Genomic DNA, 27,409 nt, shown 5'->3' with positions numbered 1-27,409 from the left:
CGTCACTCGGTCTGACTGCGGTGCTCGCTCGAGTCCCGGCGTCCCTTTTCGTGTGGCTCATCTCCGCTTTAGCAGCCGTGGCACCATGGCTGTGCTTGTCGTTCTCCTCTCTTCTCTGGTGTCGAGTGAGTAGCCAGGAAGCACTGCGAGAGGCTAGGGGGCGCGGGGACCCTGGGCGGGAGCGGCTGCTGGCGGGGGCCGCAGTGGGGGCGGTCTGGGTTTGGCGCCCTCTTTGGGGTTCTGGACCTTGATCTGGCTCGGGCGGAGCGGCCTTGTGGTCTCTGGAGCCGGGCAGGGCCACCTTGGGGACTCTGGAGCTGGCATCAGCCTTTCGGGGAAATGCGCGTCGCTGGTTGGAACCCTGTCTCCCAATTTGCCGGATCACTCCTTCCCTGTTCGAGGCCCTTTGGAGGAAGGGTTTGCATTTCTCAATACAGCGTTCAGCCACGATCCACTACCAAGAAGGGAAGGTTAACTAACGATTTAGCTGCCGCCTGCTGCCGTCTTTTTTCCACCTTCATTTCTAATGGTTGTTATTAACAGCGGATGAAACCTTACCTCCCTCGTGTATATACAGATCAGGATGCGGAGTTGAGTCTTCGTGTTTTTTTTTTTTTAATATATATATAATGATTATGTCTTAAGATTAACGCAGACAGTTTCTTAATATTGATTTCAGTTCCCAATTTAAAGGGAGGGTAGGGTATGAGTCATGCTTTTAGAGTCACATGTCAAATAAATGGTAGCTTTCTGAGTGGAACCTATGTTCTCCAACGTGGAATAAGAAGAGTGGTAATGAGCTTATATTTGGCCTGTGGCTTGAGTATCATGTAGTAATGCATTTCGTTTTACAGTAATCCTTTGAAGAAAGTCTCCTCATTTTGCAGAATATAAATCAAGGGCGGCATGACAAGGTTAATATGTATCAAAGCTGGATTTGAAGGCAGATCAGATGACTTCCAAGTAGAGGATGTCTTTCCACTATACGTGTATGGCACAGGGAATGCTCTGTGGCAACATGAAAATAGTGGGACAGAGACTGGGGTTGCAGACAATAGGATACAAGAAGTCAAGTGAAGCCAGGCATGGCGGCGCATACTTTTAATCCCAGCACCCTGGAGGCAGAGGCACGTGGATTTCTGAGTTTAAGGCTAGCCTGGTCTACAGAGTGAGTCCCAGGACAGCCAGGACTACACAGAGAAACTCTGTCTCAAGAAAAACTTCAAGTGGAGAAAAACTTGGAGGAATGGGTGCTTTGTGTCAAGGGGATACCTAGTGCCCATGCTGCCTGAGATGCTGAGAGGCCCTACTTTTGGGATAGCAGTTGAAGTGAAAAAGACCTAGTGATGGTTTTGAACACCAAAGCTCTTCTCTGCCCTGGAGGTGCCCAGCCCTCTGTGTTAATAGTTACATATAATATAAATTCAGGCCTCCAAAGTGTTAGGGTCTTTTTCATTGTTGTTGTTGGCTCTGGAAAGGCCATTCTGATTTAATCAAGATACTTTGGGGATTTTTCAAGGTACTTGGTAAGTGCTGGTCACAAAAGCATGATGACACGACTTTGAACCCCAGCACCCATATAAATAACTAGGTATAGCCGTGCAGGCTTAGACTCTGGGCTGGGGAGGTAGAGACGGGTGCATCTGTACAAGTTCTTTGCTGGCCATTGTAGTCTAATAGATGAGCTTCGTTTCCCAATGAGAGATAGGGTGGACAGTTCCTGAGGAAAGACACTGGAGGTTGACCTCCGACTCCACATGCTTGCATGTACATCCATGTGTATGTACGTAACACACACACACACACACACACACACACACACACTTTGGGATAATTCTTTTGTTTTAACTGGGTTTAAAAGTTAAAAACAAAACCTTTCCATTGACACTGTAGTTTAGCTGGACATCTGTTGAATTCCCTGTTTTAATATCCTATCTGACATCTTATTAAGTCCTAGCTGGCTCTGACCTCAGAGAGACCCGCCTGTCTCTGCCTTCTGAGCACCACTGTGTTCAGCTCTATGACATTTTGAGTCCGTGAGGTTTGTTTTTTTGTCTAAGGTAAAATAATTATTTCTCTATGTGGTTTGGAAATGCTATCCTTGCTAAAATGGTTTAGTTCATACAACAGCCTGAGCTTCTGAGCTGCTGGCTCTTGTCAGGTGAGGGTACAGTGTTATTTTCCACAATGACTAAGTGTGATTTGGTGGAAAACATCTTTAAGAGCTCAGATTTCACTGTTTACTTTGAAACAGTGTTAGGGAACTAGAAAGAACTAGGGAACCTGGGCTATGAATACCATGTTCTGAGGCATATTTGAAAAACTTCTGATATTTAGCCTGGAGGAAAAGGACCAAGAGTTAACCCATGGTATCTGTAGAGACTCTGTAAAGGAGGAAGGAGTTCATTTTGGTCTCTGATATCTGAAAGGACAGAAGCAGCCCCTAGTCCTTCTTAAAGTTGATTGGTTCCATTCCGTCATTCTTAGAAGCTTGCTGCACAAGACAGTGGAGTCTCTGAGGAAGAGACGCTAGCTCCTCTTAGACACAGCCTGGCGGAGGCCCAAGGAATGTTCCCCAGGTGTGGAAGGCTGAGGTGGGGGAATCCAAGCAGAACAGTATGTGCATGTAAGCACAGGGTAGTGAGAGCTGAGGAGCGGCGTTGCTGGAATCTCAGAAGTCAGGTCAGTGAGATAGCCAGGGGATATTTTGGTTTTCCCCCAACAAGACTCTAGGTAGTGAGCACAGGCATTTAAGCTGAGGGGTGAATAAATGGATTTGTATTTTGGAAATATGGAGCTGAGGGCAGGCTGACAAGGTCATAGGCAGCCAGCTGCAGCAAACCTGGTATGGGATGGGCATGGTGGTAGTAGTGTGTGTGTGTGGGGGGGGGTCAGGAAATAATAAGAAAGAGAGTAGCTGAAAGCACTGGGTGATTGGCTGTGGTATGGCAGAAAGGCTTAAAGAGGAAGTATTCGAGCAACTAAATGGAGGAGAGCCTACAGAAGTCTTTGGAAAGCTAGTGAGTCCAGATTCAAACCAACTGTTGAGTTTGAGGGGGTAGTAAGACTTACAAAGAAATGTCAGTATTGTGTGTAGGCCTAAGGCTGGGGAAAAGCTAAACCGGGAATAAAAACCTAGGAGCTGGCTATTGTTGGGTGTTTTACCCCTTAGGGATAGGTGTGCTCAGTCAGGGAGTGTGATGTAGACCTCGGCTCTTTCAAATAAGAGAGTATGCCTCATGATTCAGTTGAGTGCTGGGAGTACGTACTAGAATTTCCATGTATGTGGGGATTTTTAATCCTTTTATTTTAAATAAGAATGGTCAGATTTTTAAAACTTGGGTTTATATCATGATTACATTGGGAAGAACACTGGAGGTCAAAATGTTTTGAGTGTGCTTTATAATACGGTATAGATTTGTAATCAATGATTGGACATACACGTATCATATGTATTACAAAAACAGGCAGACAGAACTGATATTGAAAGCCCAGCACCATAGCTTTAAAGGGTGGAGCAGGAAAACGCAACAGTCAGAGGAATTGGAAAGAAAACAGGGGGCCTCGTCTTCATGAAGGCCTAGGTGGGGTTTCAAAGAGGGACTCAGTGTCGGGTGTGGGGAAGTGAGGCAATTAAGGGCGGAGAATGGGGTTTCAGGGTTCGGTGTACTGTTTCAGGGTGTAGGCAGAGACTGGGGGGACAAGGCAGGCAGCACAAGATAAAGTAGGAAAGCAAAGGACTGGACTATACAGTCAGTCCCAGGGTTCTTCCCCCGAAGGGAAGCATTTTGAGACAGCTTTTGTTTTGACAAGACACTTGTAGGGGGTTTTAGTGGTTCTAAGTTTAGGCAGCACATAGGACTTGGCTTTGTGCTGATGAGAGGGGAAATTTGGTAGTTCCGGGTGTGACTTCATTTGTTCATCAACCCAGCAAACATCTGCGGCAGTGTGTGTCAGCTGCTGTTCTCAGCTCTGGGACTGTATGAACAGGACACACTGAAATCCCTGCCTGCTTCCATGTAGTCACTTTTCTCTTGCTCTGTCATATGTCTCAAAAGTGGGTCAGTAAATGCCAAGTGAATAATTCCTCAGACAGAATGGAAGTCTGTAAGAAAGCCAAAGAGAAGATTGTGTTAGACAAGGTATTCTCGTGACTAGAGGGTGAAGGGCTGTGGCTAGGGACTTTAGGTGAGGAGAGCAAGTGGGTGGCCTAGAGTCTGTACGCTTTCTCCATGAAGCTGGGCACAGGTTATCTGGAGACTGACTGGAGGGGTGGAAGCCTACTTCAGTTCAGGACAAGGAAAAGGTTCCCAAAGAACTAGAATGCCGGGGCAGTGGAGCTGACCTGGCAAACAGTGTTTGTAAGTTGAGGTGGTACTCCCCCTGCCACTGGTAACATTTGGGTAAGGGACAGCTGGCTTTCTGCCAGGTATCCCTGAGGTGTGATGCCTGTAATGTGCAGAAGCTTAGACGATGTCACCCTTCTTAGGACCCTGACAAAGGGTTTCTGAGCAGTGGGCTGCTAAAGGAGTGTTGTGCAGCTGTGGTTGAAGGGAACCACAGAGGTGAGGCAGTTTCATCATGCCGTCTCATGGGGTTTGAGGGTATGGGGCCACATCTCAGAGTAAAGCTAGCTCCGTGTCCAGAGACGTTCCTGAAATGTGTCTGTGCTTGGAAAGTATAGGTTCCTTGCCTGTTTTCCCCAGCCTTCACAAACTATGCCTGAGGGATTACATTGTGAGTTTTGCCCTGGAGGCGCTGTACAGTTCTACTGGGTAATAAACCAAGATTTCTGTTGCCTACAGATGACCATTCCATTCTGGTAATTTTTTTTAAATTTGCCTTCAGCTAAAAGTTTAGAAATTGTTGCTCTGACCCTGGGCTGAACTGAAACTCCTAACTGGCCCTACTGTATTTGTACCAGCCTGAGGCCTTGTATTTACTGTCAATACTGCAAAACTAAAACATTGGCTGTTGTTGCTTCCTGCGTCATTCACATAGCATGGGCTTAAGCATTTCTTTCTTGAGGTCAAGGGGATAACATTGATACCTTACCAAAGCCTTATTTTCCCATAGAAGGCCTGGCCAAGATTGGCTTTAGACTTGGAACTCATTCTTTTCACAGGAACCCAAAAGTCTCTATTAGCTACTTGTATTCTGGGGTTGTAGTTCAGGGGTAGGGTGCTAGCTATAGCATGCTTCAAGCCTTGGAGACCATCTCCAGTATAGTGAACACACAAAGCCCCTGAACATGGGTGAACGGGTCCCATAGTCCATCCTTAGAGGGGGGCTTTAAATCAGTCCCTCTGCTTGTCGTCCTTCACTTTTTAGCTGTAGACACTGTACACTTTGATTAGTGATTGCGGGGTACGTTTTCTCACCATCCTGGTGTGTCAACTGAAAACACTATTCATGGACTTTGACTTCTGAAGGCTGAAGTAACACCTGTGCACACATGGACACGCATCCTTGACAGTCCTCATTCCCCTCAGTTGCCTACGTGGCAGCATAAGGAAACACCCTGTATCTGAAGATGTGTACTAACCCGTGAGGATGCACTGGCCCACCAGACTAGTAGTAAAATAGGAACATCGTGATGTTGCATGTTCTAGAGAGGAGGTCTGGTGGCATAGACCTCAGGTTTTCTTCCCTTTTGTACCAGAAAGAACAACAACAACAAAGACCCTTTTGGTTTTTTAAAGTCCAGAGAACTGCCACTGATGTCTAATTTTTGCTAAACTGCCACGCTCCCCTGTTAAGGGCCATCTGTAGGCGGGTATCTATAGCATTAGAAGGAACCTCTTTCAGTCTTCCAAGGCTCAGGGAACATTATGGCAAAGGCAGAAAGCATGTAAGAGCCTGGGGCTGGAGAGGAACTCGGCAGTTAAGAGCACTCACTGCTCTTCCAGAGGACCTGTGTTCAGTTCCCTGCACCTACATGGTGGTTCACAGCCATCTGAAACTCCAGTTCTAGGGTATCCAGTACCCTCTATTGGTCTTTGGGGGCACCAGGCCCCCACACATGGTACACATGGTACATAGAGGTACACGCAGGCAAATGCTCTTACATGTAAAATAAATACATAAAAATAATGTAAGAGCCTGAAGAGAGGCTGCGGTAGAACACTGTCTTCCAAGCGTGCCGTGGCACTCTTAAAGCCACAGCAGCTGTAATTAGATGCACAAGATTGGGCGCATCAACACCCTGCATATACTATGAAGGGCTCCTGAAGCCTCACCCTTCCCTGAGGATTTATAGGCCGTTAGCAGTAGCTGGGGGAGGGAGTCTTGTGAAGCCCCTACTCATCCCTGAAGAGCTATAGGCAGTGAATGTTTGTGGGGGAGGTGTGTTTTCTTGGTGTAGCCACTGATAAGGAACCCATACACTTGTAAATAATACTTTACCCGTGATACTGTGTGATACTGTGTTTGGGCCTTATCAAACTCTGGTTCACTACCCCCCTCCCACCAAAAGACATGAAAATAGAGGGTTAGTTAGGACGAGGAAGGAAGGGGGTCCATGGGAAAGGAGGTGGCAAGAGAGAATAATGGGCGAATATGATCAGAATTCATTACAGCATTATAAATATACCATAACGAAACTCGTTATGCATAGTTGATATTTGCTGATTTCAATTTTGAAAGAATATTCCCTGGCATAGTTCCTTAGGTACCCTGTTACAGCACAGTATATGTACTTCTTAGCTGATGCTTTGGGGGATAAATTGCTGATGGGTCTTGGAGCATAGCTCTAATCTGGGACTGGGCTGTTTTGAAATCTGCAGTAGCTCGTGTGCCTACACTGTGAAGACTTGCGTGCTAGCTCTGCAATCCCACCCTAGATTTCTCCAGATTTATGATTCAGTATTTTGTCCAAATATAATTTAGCATGTTCAGCCAGTGAAGAATGGGGAAACGTATCATGTTAATAAACTTCAAGGTAGATGCAAAAGATATATAATGATGATCATTCATTTACCAATCTCTTTTCTCCTTAGGTGCTTTAGCGAATGAATTTAGCATATTAAGATCGCCAGGGTCTGTTGTTTTCCGAAATGGAAATTGGCCTATACCAGGAGATCGAATCCCAGATGTAGCTGCACTGTCCATGGGCTTCTCTGTGAAGGAAGTATGTGCACTTAAAAATAAGTAGTAACTGCTTTTAAAACATTTTTTATTAATTTCTTCCTATAGTCAAGGAGAACAAACACAGGTACATTTGCTATTACAAAACCTTAAAGGGCCATCAGTATTTGGGGTGATATTAAGTAAGTGCTTCTAAAACCAAGTCTTTATGCATCATTGTCAATAAACCTGTGTTCATCAGTGTGACAACCTTTATATGTGTAGATGTATCCATCTAGCAATTTAAGTGTATTTTTATGTTGAATTACATGTAATTTACATATTACAGGTGTGTTGCTATTAATAGGCTGTGTCTTTTGTTTTGCAGTACAGTCAATTTGCTACAAATGCTAAAATGCCTACACACCTCATCTGAAGTTAGAGAATGTAGCCAGGGCTGTGTTTTCCTAAAATGAAGCTGTGACCTGTGGCAGTCCCTGGCCACTAATAGAACTATAGTAGAGGGGCCTGGACCCATTCGGTCCAAGAGGCCTGAAACTCAGAACTTAGGAGGAGGGGATCCACTTGCTCTGTCTTGCTTTTATAGCCTCTTGCTACTTTATAAGTTGGCTGCTGACATCATCAGTCAACTCCCAGCTCTGCTTGGGCACTACTTGGCAGTTGGGCTAGGGTACAGCCCACAAGCTCTGGTTTCTTTGGACAGCCTGCGTGAGCAGGATCGGTTGTTTACACTGAAGGATGAGATTTGTACCTAGTTCTCTGCAAGCTTAAATTTGACTATAAATGGCTGTCCAGTAAGCCTCAGAAGTAATTATTACTAAAGCAACATGAGTCACTGTTAAAGGCATTTTGTGTATAAAGTGCTTAGTGGAGAGAGAACATTTTGACAGTTCTTGCTGTTTCTACAAGGTAAAAGCAATGCTGTGCATAAAGGAAAAATGTTTCAGGGGAAGAAAATAACAGTTCACCGGCTAGAAACATGCAAAGCACGTGAGTTTTGTTTAGCTTTTTACACAAAAGTTGTGAGGGAACTTTCTGATAAGTACAATTTTAAGAACATAAAGAAGGCAGGTATCCATGGCCCTCCTTAGGAGACTGTAGCTGTTGCTTCAATAAGATGCCTATGTCACCTTTGAGCCTAGTGTCCCTAGCCAGTGCCATCCCAGGACCCCTTCACTCTGGTTATTAGGTGTTACTGGGGAGATAGTTTCCATATTTGAGAATTAAGAACTGTTTTGTGCATTTCAATTTTTAGGACCTGTCTTGGCCAGGGCTTGCTGTGGGCAACCTATTCCACCGGCCCCGGGCTACCATTATGGTGACAGTGAAGGGGGTAGATAAACTGGCTCTCCCCACAGGCAGCGTCATCTCTTACCCTTTGGAGAATGTGAGTATTTCTTACATAAACTTGGTGCGCTGGGGACTTTCTCTGTCAATTGACATGAATGCAAATGATCTCTGTAAATAGCCCCCAAGATTAGTCTTACTCTGTTAAATATTACCTCAGTATTACCTATGCAGGCTCGTTGCAGTATCTCCATTGAATTTGCCTGTTTGTGTGTGCATATGTAATTTCAATCTCTGTATCTTTCTTTGAACTGCCTTTATCAGCTTGCTTGTTTTCTTATTTAAAAAGTGAATTATAGTCTAAACACATACCTCTTTAAAAACACAACTACTTTTGAAATTCTTTTGAAAGTAGTTCCTTTTGACAAAAAAATTACATGGCGGTTGTAAATTTACTAGAACGTGGTCATGCTCTATGGGGGAGAGGTCTGAGTTAAGAGGTACCGCCTCCTGTTCCTTTTCCACTGCTGTTATAGACTGCTGTGACCAAGGCAACTTATCGAAGGGCTTTGGGGCTTACGGTTCGAGAGGGATAATAGTTATGATGGTGGGGTGGAGGTATGGTGACTGAGCAGGAAGCCGAGAGCTTATATCTTTAAAGCAAACGCAGCGGGAGCAAGCTCAGAAGGGCACAAAATTGATGCTCTGCAAGGTCACTCCAGTGGCACTTCCGACAGGGTGCCGAAGAGGAAGGTACCATGAACAGCAGTTGACACTGAAATTGTCTTTCCTGCAGAAGGCTAGGGACAATAAAATGATCCCATTTGTTCTTGGGAAGAAGACTAGTAAAACTCCAGCTGCCTCAGAAGGTCTGGCTTGCTATTCTGGGTTGCGAGGCCCCAAGAATCACGTGAAAAACATCAGAATTATAGTTATAGAGAGCTTCCTTCCAAATTCAGATAATCTACACTTCGGGGGCATTTCTACAATCAGGGCTCCTGTGATTGAAAATTGAAGGTGAACTGAACATGGAGACACACATTTTTAATCCCAGCACTTGGGAGACAGAGGCAGGCAGAGTTCAAGTCCAGCCTGGTCTACAGAGTGAGTTCCAAGACAGCCAGGGCTCTGTTACACAGGGAAACCCTGGTTCAAAAAAAAGAAAAGAAAAATGAAGGTGAGTTGAATTTACAACTTGAATCAGAAAACAGGTGTAGTAAGCTGTTTGCTCCCCTAGACCAACAGTTAACAGGTCAATCCCAAAGAAACTTGTAAATGCATTAAGATTGAAGATGTAGTGGGATGTGTAGCCAAGTATAAGCAAGGTCCTAGGTCCCATTCCAAGCACTGCAAAGATGCCAGCAACAAGACACAGGCATCAAGGCTGCAACTTAGAGGGCAGAATGTACTATAAAGCAAGGGCAAGACATTTGTGACGGGTGGTATTTTTGTTTATATTTTAATTTTACTGTAGATTGTGATTCCTTAACTCATTTGTTACAAATATTTTTATTGACAAATGTATGAGCTCTTTTTCAATAATTACTGTTTTAATTTCTAATTACATTACGTTGTAAGACTGATCTGTGTTGATGCTCACTTTGGGAAAATTCCTTTTCAGACTCTGCTGTGATTGTATTTACAAGTACATGCGGCATGCTTACAGAAACACACTATGTGGGCTGCAAATCTATTCATAGCGCAGGTGTGGAGAACTTACCTAGTGTGCATGAAGCGCTAGGTCCAATTCCCAGCCACCCACACACACACACACACACACACACACACACACACACACACACACACAGCCATGATCTAGACCACAAGGCAAATCTGAACACAATAAAGAACTGATGTCTGTGTGATCATAACTCTTGGGAAGCTAAGGCAGGAGGAGTACTACAATTTGAGGCCGCTCTGGGCTATGTAGTGAGTTTGAGGCAGCGTGGGTGGCATAAGACCCTGTCTCAAAGACATCCAAAATCCATGAATTTGGGTCATACCCTTTCCCTGTCCACTTCCCACCCAGTCCTGACCACACATCCTACTCCTGAGTTCTATGAAATCAACTTCTTTAGATCCTACACATCAGTGAGATCATGGTATTTGCTCAACACCAGGATTAGTTCAGTTGGCATAATATTCTCACCCATCTTGTCAAAAAGATAAGTCTCCACAGCCCGCCCCCATCCTGCCCTGTGGCCCTTTGAAGGGTAAATGGTATCTCTGTTGTGTGTATATGTTCCATTTTCTTCTTCCCTACCCCCATCATGGGGTAGAGCCTAGGATGGCTTGTACACCAGGCAAGACTGTACATACCTTTGACCTACAGCCAGCCCAGGGCATTTTCTTTATCCAACCTTTTTAAAAAAGGACACGTTGTTTGCTTTCTTATCTAGTGCTGCAGTGAACCTGGGAGCATAGTAGGATTCCTCAGCATCGTGGTCTCTCCTACCTTTCTATAAGTGCCTAATGGGCAAGAGCGATGGCTCAGGGCTTAAGAGCATTTGCTGCTCCTGCCAACAGCTGGACTCTCCCAGCTCTCATATCAAGCCACTCACAACAGCCTCTGACTCCAGTTCCAGATCATCCTATACCCTCTTCTGGCTTTGTCAGGCTACACATTACATGTACATACACGTAGGCCCACACATCTGCATAAAATTTTAATAAAATAGTGAACCTTTAGGTATATCCCAAGAAGCAGCACTACTGGAGCATGTGTCAGTGGGGTGATACACAGAATGACGGGGATTGTAATAAACAAACTACTGCCTTGGTTTCTTTCCTCTCGCTGTGATAAACACCACGAGCAAAAGCAACTTGGAAAGGAGCGGGTTTGTGTCAGCTTGTAGCTCACAATCCATCATGGAGTGAGATCAGGGCAAGAACTCAGGGAAGGAACCTCAAGGCAGGAACTGAAGCAGAGGCCATGGAGGAGCACTGCTTCCTAGCTGGCTTTCCATGGCTGCTCAGCTTGTTTTTTCTCAACCCAAGCTCACCTGCCCAAGGGTGCTACTACAGTGCGCTGGACTTGGGCCCTCTCCTATGAAGCATTAATCAAGAAAATGCCCCCACAGACATGCCTATAGGCCAATCTGATGGTGGCATTTTTCTCAATTGAAGTTCTCTCTTCCCAGATGACACTAGATTGTATCAAATTGACAGAACACAACCAGCATAAATATATTGTACATTTTAAAATTGTCTGTTAGATTTTAAGTATTTTTGCCACCCAAAATAGAAATCTCATCATTTCTCTTGTAAACCAGAAGAGCAAGACCAGAAGTATAGAGTATGACATCTAGTATAAAGCTAGGCAGCAGAATAATGGAATCCCACGGTCCTCAGAATGAGTGAATGCTCCCTGCTTTAATGCAGACTCCAGCATTCTCTGGAGCGGGTGGGTGGATGGGGCAGAGAGCAGGCTGTGCTCCGTGATACAGGGAAGCTAACTCTTCATATTGGTAATGGATGGTGCCTACACCAGAAAATCAAGACATAATCCTGACAATGCTTTATTCAGAAAGATGGCGATGAAAAGGCAGATTCGCCAGGACAATTTCTGTAATGTATTATGTGATTACTGTGAAAATCACCATGTATTTTATTAATGCATATCTGTTTCACTTATGCACAAATATATAAATTCCAGAGCACCATTTAAAGTTTATTAGCATAGAACCCCAAATTTGATTTTTGAGACAGAGTCTCATGTAGCCCATGTTGGCCTTGAACTCTGTGTTACCAAGGCATGCAGCACCAGTATATGTGGTGCTAGGAGTTGAACCCAGGGATTCATGTGTAACAAGCACTCTGAGCCCTATCCAAACTAAACATTTTGAAGTAGAATAGCCTCACTTCACATGGGAAGAAGCTATGACGAGAGCTCACTTTATTGATTGAACTTGATTAGCTATTTCTGATTATCTTGGAAGAAAATGGGGAAAGAGATAGAAGGCCTAGGCAACAATACACGCACAATCTAAAGGGGGAAATGAACTTTGAATTCTACTTGGTGAGGCTTCCTTTTGTCAGCTGTTATAGTTTCAAGTGATCCTGATGAAGAAATTCTCGGACAAACAGGCAAAGCTCTGTAAAAGAGTGTGGGAAAAGTTACTATGTTCTAATCACCATGGCTTTTTTACCCTTTCAGCTTAGGAGTCTATATAATTACTATATAGACTATATAATTATTTCTTTTCCTCTCAAATCTGGTATTTACCTCATTGGCTTCTCCAGGTTGATTACTGGTCTGTACCCTTCAGCCTTTAACTTTCCTAACCCAGGTGCTGCTCCATGGGTGAATGAGGCAGGCAAGTTAGTGTCGTAGGTGTTTCCACCCAAGCCTGAGGAGGTGTTCACAGAAGGCAGGCACTTGCACAGGCTGGTGACATGTTTTTGCAAGCTTGGTTACTCTTCCCCCTCTCATTCTTGTGACCTCATTTTAGACGTTTGGGAAGATTTAATATGCATCTTGAGTAAGAGAAAAGCATCATGTCTGTTCCAGTCATAAAATTCTGAAGTCGGTCAGCTTCATTTGGACACTGGTATTTTGTCAGTAGAGTTTCTCTGCTTAATTCACTTCTGCCTGTACCACATCGGCATTCATTTGCTGCTTGTACACAGTAGCCTTTACGTAGCAATGGAAGTACTGGAGAGTTTCTCCAGTAAAGCAGAAACACACCGGGTACAGTGTAATTCAGACACTTGTGAAGTGGAGGCAGGGGGTTCACAAGTTTGAGGCTATGTAATGAAGCTGCATAAAAAGTTTGATGCCAGTTTGAGCTACTGCTTATTTGAAAAAAATAAACAACCAAACTACTGCTTAAAAAAATCTTTTGTAGGGGTTGGGGATTTAGCTCAGTGGCAGAGTGCTTGCCTAGGAAGCGCAAGGCCCTGGGTTCGGTCCCCAGCTCTGGAAAAAAAAGAACCAAAAAAAAAATCTTTTGTAACTAGGCGATGGTAATGCACCCTTTAATCCCAGCACTCAGGAGGCAGAGGCCAGCAGATCCTGTGGTTCAGGGACAACCCAGTCTACAGAGTGAGTTTCAGGACAGCCCCAATTGTTACACAGAGAAACTGTCTCGAAAAACAAAAACACACAAACAAAACCCTTTGTGTTTGAGCATATCGTCTGCAAGTATGTGCATGCCTGGGGCCTGTGGAGGCCAAAGGAGGGCATCAGATCCTCTAGAACTTGAATTATAGAAGGTTTTAAGCCATCATGTGGATTCTGGGAACCAAACCTGAGTCTTCTGTTTGAAAGAGTAGACAGAGGGGCTGGGGATTTAGCTCAGCGGTAGAGCGCTTGCCTAGGAAGCGCAAGGCCCTGGGTTCGGTCCCCAGCTCCGGAAAAAAATGAAAGAGCAGACAGGGCTTTTGTTCTAGCCTCTTGTTATTTTAATACTGTAATATCAGAACTATAATATTTTTTGAGAGCAAAATTTTTTGTAATCTATTATTTTTAAAATAATGTAGAACAAAACAACCCAGCATAGCATAGAAGTCCAAAGTTTGTCACCACTGAGGGTAGAAGTGGACAGCTTTGAGGGCACTGCTGGTGTTCTTGTCTTAATCTAGTTGTGTTAGGAAAGGGCACCCATTTGTAAATACAGTTGAATTTCCTAACTGCAGGGTTTGTGTACTGTGTTGTACGCAGGTCACAGTTTAATAAATTCAAGGGGCTAGAGAAATGGCTCGGTAATTAAAAGCATTGACTGCTTCTGCAAAGGACCTGGCTTTGATTCCTAGTACCTACATGGTAGCCAGCTCACAACCATTCTGTAATCTAGACCCAACACCCTCTCCTGGCCTCCAGAACCAGGCACACAAATGGTATACAGACACACAGAGATGGAGTATACGTCATACCTTATCTAAGGGACTTACCTCTGTCTAAAGATGACCAGTAAATATTGTTAGAAGATTATATGAGGCCTGCTTCTCTTTTGGTGAAATTCAGTATCTCAGGTTTCCTCAAACTATCTCTTTCAATGCAGACAGATAAATTTACAACCCAAATATATTGTTCTGTAAAATACACAAAGCTGAGCATACTGGTACATACTTGTGATCCCAGCACTTGCAGCGGGAGGTAAGAGGATCAGAAGTTCAAGATCAGTCTCAGCTACGAACTGAGTTCAAGATCAATTCAGGCTATAGGAGGCCATGTCTCAACAAAGCAAAAAATAAAAATAAAAAAAAATATGTGTGTGTGTGTGTGTGTGTGTGTGTGTGTGTATCACCAAACTAGTTTGTGTTTAATAGTGTCCTATCTTTTATATTTGCAAATTATTTTTCATTTAAGTACTGGGAGATAGACTTAGGCCACTAAGGCTCTTGAATTTCCTGTGCCTTCAAAGAGATTCTTGTGTTTGGAAAAGATTTGAGCCTTCAAAGTTTTCATCCAAAGTGCTGGTGTGATTTTTGGTTTGTGTGGAGTTTTTCTGTTTTTTGTTTTTTTGTTTTTGTTCTTTTGTGAAAGAGAAACAAAACAGATAAAGTTGGGTAGGATATTGTATGAAAAAACTACCACAAAAAATCCTGGTCAATGTTATGTGGAACCATAAAGACATGAAAAATCATGTCATTTGCAGGGGAAAAAAATGAATGGATCAAGAAGCAGTAATGTTAGGCGAAAAAAAACCCAGAATCTGAAAGTCAGTATGACACATTTTTCTCTCCTGTAGAAACCAGAATTCAAAAAGAAAAAAGACAACTGAAAAATAATAGAGGGAGTAGGGAAGAAAGAGCCTGGGAAGGAGGGGCGACAGGAGAGTGAAGGATGGGGGACAAGACCCTCGTGTTCAGAGCACACATGGGAGCCTGGACATCACGGTGAACCCTTTAATGTGCACAATTCACACATATCAAGACTAATAATAGAAAACTCTGTTCCTCCTGTGAGCGAGCCTTCCTGAGGCTGCTTGCTTATACTAGCTGGATCATTTCTCTTTCCACTTTGTTTCAGAAAATAATTGCAGTTTTACTCTTGTTTTTCAGGCAGTTCCCTTTAGTCTTGACAGTGTGGCCAATTCCATTCACTCCTTATTTTCGGAGGAGACTCCTGTAGTTTTGCAGTTGGCCCCCAGTGAGGAAGTAAGTAACTAAGTTTTTCTTTAAGATCCTTATAGAGAAGTGTTATTTATTGACATTTTAAAAGTGATTGTATGAAAATGCTATGTTCTGTGTTTGTGTGTTGGAATGAAGCCATAGAAGGCAGCTAGCTAACCTAGCATTCTGGATTTTTCTTGTAGAGAGTGTATATGGTGGGGAAAGCAAACTCTGTATTTGAAGACCTTTCAGTCACATTGCGTCAGCTCCGTAATCGCCTGTTTCAAGAAAACTCTGTTCTCAACTCGCTCCCCCTCAATTCTCTGAGTAGGAATAATGAAGTAAGTGGTTCAGTTGTCGAGTGAGTGAAATAAATGTCATTTTTGAGTTCCAGTTCCATATGCTACTTGAAACCTTAGCAAGACAGAGTTGTAGAGAATGAAGAACTGGGCTCATTACTGCTGGAGTACATTCTTCCTTTTGTTGGCACTGTGTTCATGAGTAAACACACCTTTTCTGAATTGCCATTCAGTAAATACTCTTACATTCTCCTACCAGAGTTGCCAGTTGATCCAGACAGGCCCCAAACCAATCTTCTTGGAGTTTGGTTGAGCTGTGAAGACCTGGTGACTCGATGTCATTGTTCACAGCTGTTGCTAATATGGGCTCCCAGTTTTTGTGTGTATGCAGGATGCTGCACTAGAGAGATACTCCCGCTTTGTTTGTTTGGGTTTTTCTTTGTACTTAACTATTTAGCACCAGCTGGCCTGGAACTAACTGTGTAGATGGGGCTGACGTCAGATTCACAAAGATGTGCCTGCCTCTCCTTGGGTACTGGGGTTAAAGACATGGACCACCATGCCTGCCAGCCATCCCTGCATTTGTCTCTTATCCTTTATAGCTATTGAGGTTATAAGAACCACTATTCTTAATTCTCTGCTTTGGAAAGTGTTCAAGGCAAGTGAGTAATCTGGTCCACTGGTAGGATCTTAAGAGTATATGTGGATCCCTCGGTCCCCCGAGGGAAAACCACAGTGGGCTCCATGCTCAGTCATGGTTTCGTTCGAAGTAGAGTTATCAAGTGGTGGTCACTAGACTAATGCTAGAGAGTGACCACCACCTTTTTTGGTAGGAAATACTGTTCTGTGTGTATGCTTCCCTGATACTGGGCCTTGAGCCCAGGGCCTTACACACAGTAGGCATTTCTCTACCCGTGACTGTCCTCACTTCAATTACAGTGAGCCTACAGAGGAGGGAAATAGTATACGTTACTTGAGTAGTATTGGTACTATGTTGTACTCACCAAATGGAAGAACAGGTCTCTGATGTGTATTTAAAGCAATGTCCATTCTTTGGTCTCTGAAGGTTGACCTGCTATTTCTTTCTGAACTGCAAGTGCTGCATGATATTTCAAGTTTGGTAAGTAGACTTCTCAGACTTTCAAGTCCTGTCTGTTTTGGTTCCTAGAAAAATCTTTAAGTGAAAATGAGGCCAGTCGAAAAGCTTAAGTATGCCCCGGCCTCATGATCGCACGAACACTGAGAAACTATTGGTGGTGGGGGAACACTGACGTCTGTCTAGTGTTAGTAGCTGTTTCTTCTGCATTTCTTCCCTTGGGAGAGGCTGTAAATCCTCAGAGAAGGTAGGCCTGGGAATGAAACTACCCTGGCTGTAGTTGCAATTTGGCCATGTATTTCTTGTCAGACATTAGGACTTAATTCCATTATCCATAGCTGAGCATCAAAAATAGGAAGATTGCTATGGGTGACTCATAGCATTAACCAAGTTAAAAAGGAAAAAAAAATTATCTGCAAGTAAGTGGTTTTTAAAACCATTCTCACGACTGAAATCGATCTTCTTACTTGTTTGCTGGCTTCTGAAGTTCTTTGCCAAACCTTTATGTCAGGGCCTGGTTGAAGGAGCTTAGTGCTGGGGACCAGTGCGGTGGTCTGGGAGGGGCTGCAGGAGGAAGACAGATGGTTCAGGAATTCCTTGCAGTACACTGGGGTGGTTCTGTGGCTGCATAACATATTCAGGTGTAATACTTCACTTAGTTGTAGTTGACATCTCATTTGACATCTCATTTGTTCATTTGTTCATTTGTTCGAAGTTGTCTCGTCATAAGCATCTCGCCAAGGATCATTCTCCCGACTTGTATTCACTGGAGCTGGCAGGTTTGGATGAGCTTGGGAAGCGTTATGGAGAAGACTCTGAACAATTCCGGGATGCTTCTCGGATCCTTGTTGATGCTCTCCAAAAGGTAAATGCCAGCGCTGCTGGTAAGAGAGGGTAACCATTGTTTCTTTTCTTTTCTTTTTTTTTTTTTTTTTTTTTTTTTTTGGAGCTGGGGACCGAACCCAGGGCCTTGCACTTGCTAGGCAAGCGCTCTACCACTGAGCTAAATCCCCAACCTCCCGTTGTAGTTTCTTGATGGAGAGGTCTTCTGAGGAATGCTGCTGGTTGTTTTCTCTTTTCCTCTGTGCAAACATGGAAGTCTAGGTCTCTCACATCTAATCAAGCAGCCACTCCACCACTGAGCCTCACCCTCAGTCCAACTGAAAGATTACTCGATTCTTTGAACGTTCACTAACTCTGATGTCTAAGAACAGGGTGGGGGCGGGGGTGGGAATACAGCTCAGTGTCCAAGTGCTTACCTAGCATGCGTGAGGCCCTCCTAAGTTCAAATCCCAGTAACACCACCATAACAAGTAAAGAATGTGTAGGGTCAGAGGTGGATGTGGGGAGGTATGGCGACATATGTCTCTAATCCCAGCACTTGGAGGTGAAGGCAGAAGGATCACAAGTTTGAGACATATCTGGGCTACATGGTAAGAGCTACACCTCAAAAGACCAACATCAACTAGCCCTCAATTTTAAAACAAGTGTGTTTGAATCTTTTTTCCAGTGCTGGCAGTGGTGGCACTGCACATTGTAGAGTCTGACAATGTGTAGAACCTAAAACATACTATTTGAGCCATTTTTTTTTTCACAAGCTGGGGACCGAACCCAGGGCCTTGCGCTTGCTAGGCAAGCGCTCTACCACTGAGCCAAATCCCCAACCCTATTTGAGCCATTTTTAAATCTGCCTCAGAGGTGTTAAGTATATTTATACTTTGTGCAAAGCCATCACCCCAGCATCAAGTTCACTCCCTAATTCTACTTAAATGTGTGAATGTCTGTTAGGGCTTAACATTGTACTGAATACTTTAACATAAGCAAGCCTGTAAGGCTTTTTCCTATCTAAGATAATGTATATTAAAGCTTAAACATATTGATACTAATGTGTATTAATATTGCATAATATGTAATTTCTTGTAAAGCTACAAATAATTTTAACAAGTATGTATTTGTCCAGACACAAAAATGATCAGTATGTAAGATAGTTTATGTGTTAATTTGCTAATAATACCATGTATATGACATTTATATCTATAATTCTTATCTTTGATTCCCTAATCAATATAGTATAACAACTAGCCACATAGCATTTCAGTAATGTTAAGTGATATATATATTCTAGAGATGATTTAGGATATACAGGATGCTGCACATAGATTCTATGCAAATACTATGCCATTTCATGAAAGAGTATATAGTTCAGAGTCTGTAGAAAGTTCTAGAACCAGTTCCCCAAGGGACAGTTTTATAAAATTTTTGTTAACCAAAGATACACATGTAAAAAAAAGTATGTATTTCACCACTGGTCATAATGTTAATAAGTGACTTTCAGTTTGCAGATGACATGTACAGTCTCTATGGTGGGAATGCAGTGGTAGAGTTGGTGACTGTCAAATCATTCGACACATCCCTGGTGAGGAAGTCAAGGACCATCCTTGAGACGAAACAAGAGGTGAGCAAGCTTTAAAGAGGTGATCCTGCTTTAAAGCATGAAATTGGCTTACTTTAAAGGGTAAAAGCTGGTGCTTCTAGCAAAATGGCTCAGGGAGTAAATATCTGGGCCATAGACCTGGCAATCTCAGTTGGATTCTCAGGACTTGCGTGGTAGAAGGAGACAAAAGGACTCTTGAAAGTTGTCCTTAGACCTCCAGACCCACACACATACATACACACAAAATAAATAGAATGGAATTAAGAAATTAGAAATCTTGAAGCTCAGGATGATTGGTGTAGGAGGTAAAGACAGGAGGCCCAGGAATTGACTGCATAATGACCTTGAGGTCATCCTGGCCTGTATGAGACCCTGTCTCAATAACCCCGCCCCCACACAGAAGAAACCCAGAAAATGTTCAGCTGGGAGGGAAAGTACATCTCTCAGTGCTGTTTCAGATAGTTAATGTTAAGGAACCATCAGAAGTTAGTGGTAGTGTGTGGTACGTCTCTCTCAGTCTGTGGATTCTGCTTTTCTAGAAACACATTTTGTGACCTAGTTCCTCAGTTTCTGGGACCCTCTGCATACACCTCTGTATAATTTTAATTGAGTTTATCAGTATTTCAGGATTCATCTTGCTTTGCTTGAAGGTCGAATGAGCAGCCAGTCAGTAGTTCTCAACCTGTGGGTCACGACCCCTTTGGCTGTTGAATGACTCTTTCACAGGGGCCTAAGACCATGGAAAAACGCAGGTATCTGCATTATACTTCACAACAGGAGCACAGTACAGTACCTCCATAACACAAGGAATGGTATGAAAGGGTTCTAGCATTAGGGAGGTTTGAGATCCATTCATATAGAGGGTCAGAAAGAAGCTTGCTGCCCATGGTAAAATGTGTGTCAGGTACATGGTCTCACACAAAGCCTCGGCACACTTGACGGTAATGGGAAAGAAACTACTACCGATGTTACTAGACTGGCCTGACAGTTCACACCTGTAATCCCAACATTTGTGAGGTCGAAGCAGGAAGATCAAGGACTAGGCCGTCCTCACCTACAGGATAGGTTAGTAGCTAACCTGGGCCGGGCTACATGAGACTTTGTCTAAGAAAAACAAACATTACTTCTGGTTGGTCACATCACTTGCTGTCATCAGATCATAGTAGTTTGTATGCCAGCTCCTTTGGGCCCATTTCCAGGGTCCTCCATGCTCAGTCTTAAGGATTAGTGTGAGAGTTGGAGTATATATAGCCAGTACCGGTTTAAGACAGTCTAGAGATGACCGGGTGGCGATTGTTGCCTTCCAGATGTGTGATGGTTTTAAATGCTTGGCCTACAGAGTGGCACTATTAGAAGGTGTGGCCTTGTTAGGGTAGGTGTGTCACTGTGAGTATGGGCTATAAGACCCTCACCCTAGCTGTCTAGAAGTCAGTCTTCCACTAGCAGCCTTCAGATCAGCCTTCACTCAGCCCCTCCTGCCTGGACACTGCCATGCTCCCGCCTTGATGACAATGGACTGAACCTCTGAACCTGTAAGCCAGTCCCAGTTAAATGTTGTCCTTATAAGAGTTGCCTTGGTCATGGTGTCTGTTCACAGGAGTAAAACCCTAAGACAGAAGTTGGTACCAGGGACTGGGGTATTGCTGCAATAGGCCTGTCCATGCTTAAGAGTCTGCCTAAGACTAAGGTGATGTGATTTAGAGTAATTGCTTTAAAAAAGGAAGTTTCAAAACAGCCTGGTGTAAATTCTATTGTGTGGTTACTAAAGTTCACTCCCCCTTCCCCCAAACCCCCACCCCCAAGAGCAGAGGACTGAACCTGGCCTTGCCTTGCGCTTGCTAGGCAAGCACTCTAAAGTTCACTCTTATGAAGAGTGTTTTAATGAAAAGGAGCAAGTTGAAAAAGGAAAACTACAGAATAAATGATTCCAGTATTAAAGGGGCATCAGGAAGTGAAATGGAGCTGAATTCTATGAGTTAAGAGAATAATAACCTTGGGGCAAGATCCCACCCAGCTAAGTTTAGCTCCAGGCAATTTAGTAAAAATCTTTAATCCCAGGGAAAGACAAGCAAAACTCTGAGTTCAAGGCCAGCCTAGAACAGAGCAAGTTCTAGGTGAAGAAGACCTTAAATCCAGGCTTGGTGGACCACACCTTTAATCCCAGTGCTTAGGAGACAGACAGGCAGGCAGATCTCTGAGTGTACAGAACAAGTTCTAGGACAGCCAAACTTAGGCAGTAAAGGAGTTGGAAAACAGAAAGCTGGTGATAATGTAATAGAACAAGGGGGCCATGTTCCAGCCCCAGCAAGCAGCAGAACTCAACAGCTTCAGCCATGTGGCTCAGTCTTTAGAGTCCAGAATAGAAGGGACTACTGGGAAAATTGATGCTGGTTAGCAGGAGCTAAGAAATTAGTGGTAATTAAGAGACCAGCATCAGTGAGGTGAAATCTCCTGGGAAGTGTTTTCTGAAAGCACAAAGAAGCCGTGCTCCAGAGAGCCAAGGCTGTACCTGGGCTGCAGCTGGACTTGGTAATGTGTAAGAGTCTCCCAGGTGGTACTGGTTTTGAAGGCATAAAAGGGTGGTGGACAGCAGCTGAGACTGGGCACTGAGACCAGGGAAGGCCATTGGTGACAGGGGAGCTTCAGTTGCAATTGACAGCCCAGGATTAGCCATGCCTAGCCATAGCATGATAAAATATACATTTAGTCCAACTTCCAAAGTCCCCATAATCTATAGCAGTCTCAACAATGTTCAAAGTCTCTTCTGAGATTCACCCAATCACTTAACTGTAATCCCCAAAGCAAGACAGGAAAGCAGCTGGGCAAACTCCAAACTCTGCATCTCCATGGCTGATGTCAAAGCTGACCTCTAACCCGGTTTTCATCTTTGTTGAGTGGAACAAGCTCCCTTACCATGCATTGGCTGCTTCCACTCCCTGTTAGCAGCTTTCCTTGACAGGGTCCCACGGCTCTGGCATCTTGAACATTTTGGGGTCTCCTTCAATTTCAGTGCTTTTTGTTCCAGTGTCTAGGATCCACACATGATCTGGGCTCCTCCAAAGGGCTTCAGTCACTTCTCCTGCTCTCTGGGTGTGATCTTGCCACAGTCACCACTCCCTCAATCTGTTTCTCTCCTGGAACAAAGGATTCAGTTCCATTTCACTTCCTGGTGCCTCATTATTACTTGAACCGTAAATTTTATGTTTCCTTTCTAAGCTTGCTACGCTTGTTCCAAGTGCTCTTCAGGAGACTTACCCAGAGAACAAAGTCTCTGATGGGCTTTTTTGAGACTTCCTTTGTCAATGCAATTACTATAAATCTCTTTAAATTAGCCTCAGTTAGACTTTTCAGATAAGGGCAAAAAGCAGCCACAGTCTTTGGCAAAATATCACAAGAATAGTGTCTTGGCCACATATTAAAATTCCTTTCCTCTGAAACAGCTCGAGCATGGATTCTACAGTTCAAATCACCATCAGCAACAAAGTTTTTCATATTCTGTTAGAATAGTCCATTAAGCCCACTTAAAGCATTCCACTGCTTTCCAAATCCAAAGTCCCAAAATCCACATTCCTCTAATGAGTACATGATCAGACCTATCACCGCAATACCCCAGTCCCTGGTACCAACTCCTGTCTTAGGTTCCACTGCTGTGAACAGACACCATGACCAAGGCAATTCTTATTTTTTTTTTAAAGATTTATTTATTTATTATATATAAGTACACTGTAGCTGTCTTCAGACACACCAGAAGAGGGCATCAGATCTCATTACAGATGGTTGTGAGCCACCATGTGGTTGCTGGGAATTGAACTCAGGACCTCTGAAAGAGCAGTCAGTGCTCTTAACCGCTGAGCCATCTCTCCAGCCCCCAAGGACAACATTTAGGGGTTGGGGATTTAGCTCAGTGGTAGAGCACTTGCCTAGCAAGCGCAAGCCCCTGGGTTCGGTCCCCAGCTCCGAAAAAAGAATAATAAAAAAAGGACAACATTTAATTGGGGCTGGCTTACAGGTTCAGAGCGTCAGTCCATTATCATCAAGGCAGGAACATGGCAGCATCCAGGCAGATATAAGGCTGGAGGAGCTGAGGGTTCTATGATTTCACCCAAAGGCAGACAGGAGAAGACTGGCTCCCATGTGGTTAGGAGGAGGGACACACGTCCTTCAACAAGGCTATACCAAATAATAGTACTACTCCCTGGGGTAAGCATATTCAAACCACCAGAATATTTGGTGTCAATTGAAGGCCAGGTTTGGCTACATAGCAAGACTGTGTTACCCCTCCACCACCAAAAAATAAAACCACAGCTAAGACCTGGAGCTCTTTCTTCCTCCTCCTCCTCTTCCTCCTCGTCCTCCTCCACCTCAATTCCCACTACTAAATTTCTAGAAATTCTAGATAAAAAAAATAAAGTTTCAAATGCATAGCGCAGCTCTCAAATAAGGCATCCCTACAAAGTAAAGAGAAAGAACCTGTAGTTCGCACTCTGCCAGTTGGGTGTGCCAAGACATGGATCAGCTCTCTGTGAGATTGAACTAACGCTTCCTTATAAAGCTAGGGTGGCAGAAACAGCTGCACCTGCAGTAAGGGGGATAGTGATAGTGTCCTGTTTAAGGTTTTACTTCTGTGAAGAGACACCATGACCAAGGCAGCTCTTATGAGGACAACATTTTTTTTTCTTTCTTCTTTTTTCCGGAGCTGGGGACCGAACCCAGGGCCTTGTGCTTGCTAGGCAAGTGCTCTACCACTGAGCTAAATCCCCAACCCCATGAGGACAACATTTAATTGGAGCTGGCTTACAGTTCAGAGGTTCAGTCCATTGTCATCAAGGCAGGGACATGGCAGTGTCCAGGCAGTTGTGGTGTAGGAGGAGCTGAGAGTTCTAAATGTTGAGCTGACTGCAGCCAGGAGCAAAGTGACTCTTGCACATCGGGCGGAGCTTCAAAGCCCACCCTTGGTACAGGTGTTCTACAAGGCCACATCCAACTGTATCACTTCCTATGGGCCCAGCACATGCAAACTACCACGAATTGTTTGCCTAGCAGGAAAAGGAAACAGAAAGACATTCAGTGGTCTGCCTATGTATGCACTAGGAGCAGGGCTTATTCCCTGGGGCCTTGTTAATCACAGAGCTTTCTTAATATGGATTTGAGGGTTAAATTTATATTTCCTAGGAAGCCTCCAATTGAGAAGTTAACAGAAAATCTGCTCCCAGATCAATGGCAGCTCTCTGGTGCCGAGCTAGAGTAAATGTCAAACCCCTGCTAGTCCTTGCCGTCAGTGCACAGTGCAGTGAGCCTCCTACAGCTAGTCCTCCAAGTACAGACTCAAAAAGTATAAAACATTGGCAGGGCTAATTGACCAAAAACATCAAAATTAGGTCCCCAGAACATCAAATAACATATGGACATAACAGATTAGACAGAATTGATTAGCAAGACTGTATATACTTGGGTCTGAAACATTCCCTGGAACATCATTTCAGTGTGATTGGGCACCCGCTTTCAGCACTGTCACTCTACTAGTGCATTCTGCTTCACAGAACAAGAGGCTCCCGTGTGAGCTTTAAGTACGTGATGGTCTTGGATTAGATTGTAGTGTGCAATAAATACATATACAGTCGAAATGCACATGAAGTGGAATTGACTCAGCAGATGTACATAAATCCAAGAAAGAGGAGTGTAATGATGTGAAGTCCTTTGTGTCAGCTGTGAGCTCCCCACAGGGAAGTGCACATATTGGTGGGCCCATTGTTTCTTCTCTCTTCTGTTACTTTAAGCTGTGGTGAGAGTTTAAGGAATTAAGCTATGCGTGAGAACACACATCTGCAATCCATAATTCTGGAGGTGGAGGCAGGAGGATTGTTAAATCCAGGCTGGCAGGCCTAAATAGCAAGTCAACCATCTCAATAAGTCAAAAAATAAAAAAAAAGACTTTAGATCTGTGGAACACCTGCCAAGTGTACATGGGTTCTGGATTTCTCTGCTTTGTTGCTTAGCACAGGAAGATTAAGACAGCAGCAGCAGCATCTTACAATTACAGGCCTGACTGCTGGGTATGCAGAGTGCAGGTGCTGGTGTACAGTAGGAACTGCCAGACAGCCCTTGTCCTCGTGTCTCCCACCTTGTCCCTCTGTGTTCCAACTGGCCCTGATGTGTACCACTTTAGCAAAAGACAGCTACAACATCACATTTTCCACTCTAAGTAGCTAATCTTTAATCTAATTGAAGGGTAAATATAATACTGTATCGAGAGAATGCTTGTCCTTGGCATGTCCCCTTAGCCCTCTGCCCTCTCTTGTATAGAGGGGATTTTTTTTCTCTTGTGTTTGACCCTTTTTAAAAAAATGATGCTGGCGATGAAACCAGACATTCTGGCCTTGCAGGCAACCGTCTAGCACTGAGCTACCCCTTACCCCGCTGTCCCCGATATCTACCTGTGAAGCATTTCCTTCCTTCCTCCCTTCCTTCCTCCCTTCCTTCCTTCCTTCCTTCTTTCCTTCCTTCCTTCCTTCCTTCCTCCTTTCCTTCCTTCCTGCCTTCCTGCCTTCCTGCCTGCCTGCCTTCCTTCCTTCCTTCCTTCCTTCCTTCCTTCCTTCCTTCCTTCCTTCCTTCCTTCCTTCCTTTATAATTGAATCATGTGTGTATTTATATATATTCTCATCCCCCCCCCCTCTATGTAGCTCTGGCTGTCCTGGAACTCACTATTATAGACCAGGCTGGCCTCAAACTCATAGAGATCCTCCTGCCTCTGCCTCCTGAGGGCTTGGGTTAAAGATGTATACTACCATGCTGGGCCTATAAAGTCTTAAGCAGTGGTTCGTGTTTCCCAGGTTTGAATTCGGTACAAATGGAACCACACTGCATGTATGCTTAGATGTTCTTTGTTCAATGTTGTTTTTAAAACTCATCACTGGAAGCCAGGCAGTTGTGGTGCACATCTTTAATCCACCACTTGAGGCAGAGGCAGGCCTGATCTACAGCCTGGTCTACAGAGCGAGTTCCGGCACAGCCAGGGGACAAATAGAGAAACCCTGTCTCAAAACCCCAAACACACAAGTAACAGTGGTGCTGAGTCATCTTCCTGCTCGGTGCTCTACTGTCTGAACAGGCCCCAGTTGTCCATTGTTAGAGATATTTTCGTGGGTGTCTTTTGGTTCACATAGAGATGGTTCTGTTCAGGCTGGGCTTATGGATCACGGGATCTGCAAACCTTCAGTTGCATTGGTTACCACAGAAAATTCTCACCAAGTTGGACTTTCTTCTTTTAGTACCAGTACCAGTGTCTTCTCCAGGAAGCTGCCTGTTCCTAGCTCCTCCGCAAGTAGATAGGCAGCTATTACTCCACTCAGGAAATCCCGAGTGTCTGTTAGGTAGCAAATCGTAGACACTTAAAATCATAGGCATTTAATCTGAGTGATCTTCAAAGCTTTAAGTTCTTTCCTATCGATGTGTTTTCCTTTCTTCATTGTAGAACACCCAAAGTCCCTACAACCTTGCGTATAAGTATAATTTGGAGTATTCGGTGGTTTTCAACTTGGTACTGTGGATTATGACTGGCTTGGCCTTGGCTGTGATAATCACCTCTTACAACATTTGGAATATGGATCCTGGATATGATAGCATCATTTATAGGATGACAAACCAGAAGATTCGAATGGATTGATTTTCCTTATGCTAGACTTACTTAGACAACAGGTTTGTTAATTGGCTGTTTTGATAAAATGTATCTTTTAGTGTTGTTTAAAGTAGACAGTATACCTTAAATTTATTAAAATGAAACCATAGATTTTGTTCTCTATTTTGTGTGTGCCCTATTGTTTCTTTAGAGTGATTTTATAGTGTCGATAAGTTGACTTGTGATATAGATTCCATAATATGCTCAAATATCATTGACATAGCCATTTAATAATGTAATTTCATTCCATTTAATACATGTGGAAATATGCACTGAAAGATATGTAAACCACTTAGAATAGTTGTGTTATTTGTGTCAGAGAATGCACTGGGTTTCTTAAAGAAGCTTTCAAATGCTTGAGTTCCTTGCACAGGCTACCTAGTCCAGCTCTTACTCACTAGGAACCATTTGTAAATGTCTTGAACTGATGTAAATATCTCTGAGACAGGAGGAAATATGTTAACTAAGAGCAGCCC

The 27,409-nt window shown here is 43.8% G+C and overlaps 1 protein-coding gene across 1 annotated transcript; it reads left to right on the top strand.

The window, feature by feature from the left end:
* Atp6ap2 (ATPase H+ transporting accessory protein 2) lies at positions 1-26,953 on the top strand. Its single transcript, NM_001007091.1, has 9 exons — positions 1-125; positions 6,999-7,129; positions 8,342-8,473; positions 15,379-15,474; positions 15,633-15,770; positions 16,795-16,848; positions 17,540-17,689; positions 19,160-19,279; positions 26,730-26,953. The coding sequence occupies exons 1-9, from the start codon at positions 86-88 to the stop codon at positions 26,919-26,921; spliced, it is 1,053 nt and encodes a 350-aa protein (NP_001007092.1). The 5' UTR covers positions 1-85; the 3' UTR covers positions 26,922-26,953.
* The last annotated feature ends 456 nt before the right edge of the window (positions 26,954-27,409 follow it).

The sequence above is a fragment of the Rattus norvegicus genome, chromosome X (genome assembly GCF_021556685.1).
Source record: "Rattus norvegicus strain SHRSP/BbbUtx chromosome X, alternate assembly SHRSP_T2T, whole genome shotgun sequence".
In the NCBI taxonomy this organism is placed as follows: domain Eukaryota; kingdom Metazoa; phylum Chordata; class Mammalia; order Rodentia; family Muridae; genus Rattus; species Rattus norvegicus.
This window is presented reverse-complemented; position numbering and strand designations above follow the sequence as displayed.

What these genes read in the sequence shown, in the direction of transcription:
- Atp6ap2 (NM_001007091.1), top strand. Translation starts at nt 86, where the DNA reads ATGGCTGTGCTTGTCGTTCTCCTCTCTTCTCTGGTGTCGA. An exon ending in CTCTGAGTAGGAATAATGAA is followed by an intron (nt 15,771 to 16,794) that starts GTAAGTGGTTCA and finishes TGGTCTCTGAAG; the next exon opens with GTTGACCTGCTATTTCTTTC. An exon ending in TCCTTGAGACGAAACAAGAG is followed by an intron (nt 19,280 to 26,729) that starts GTGAGCAAGCTT and finishes TCTTCATTGTAG; the next exon opens with AACACCCAAAGTCCCTACAA.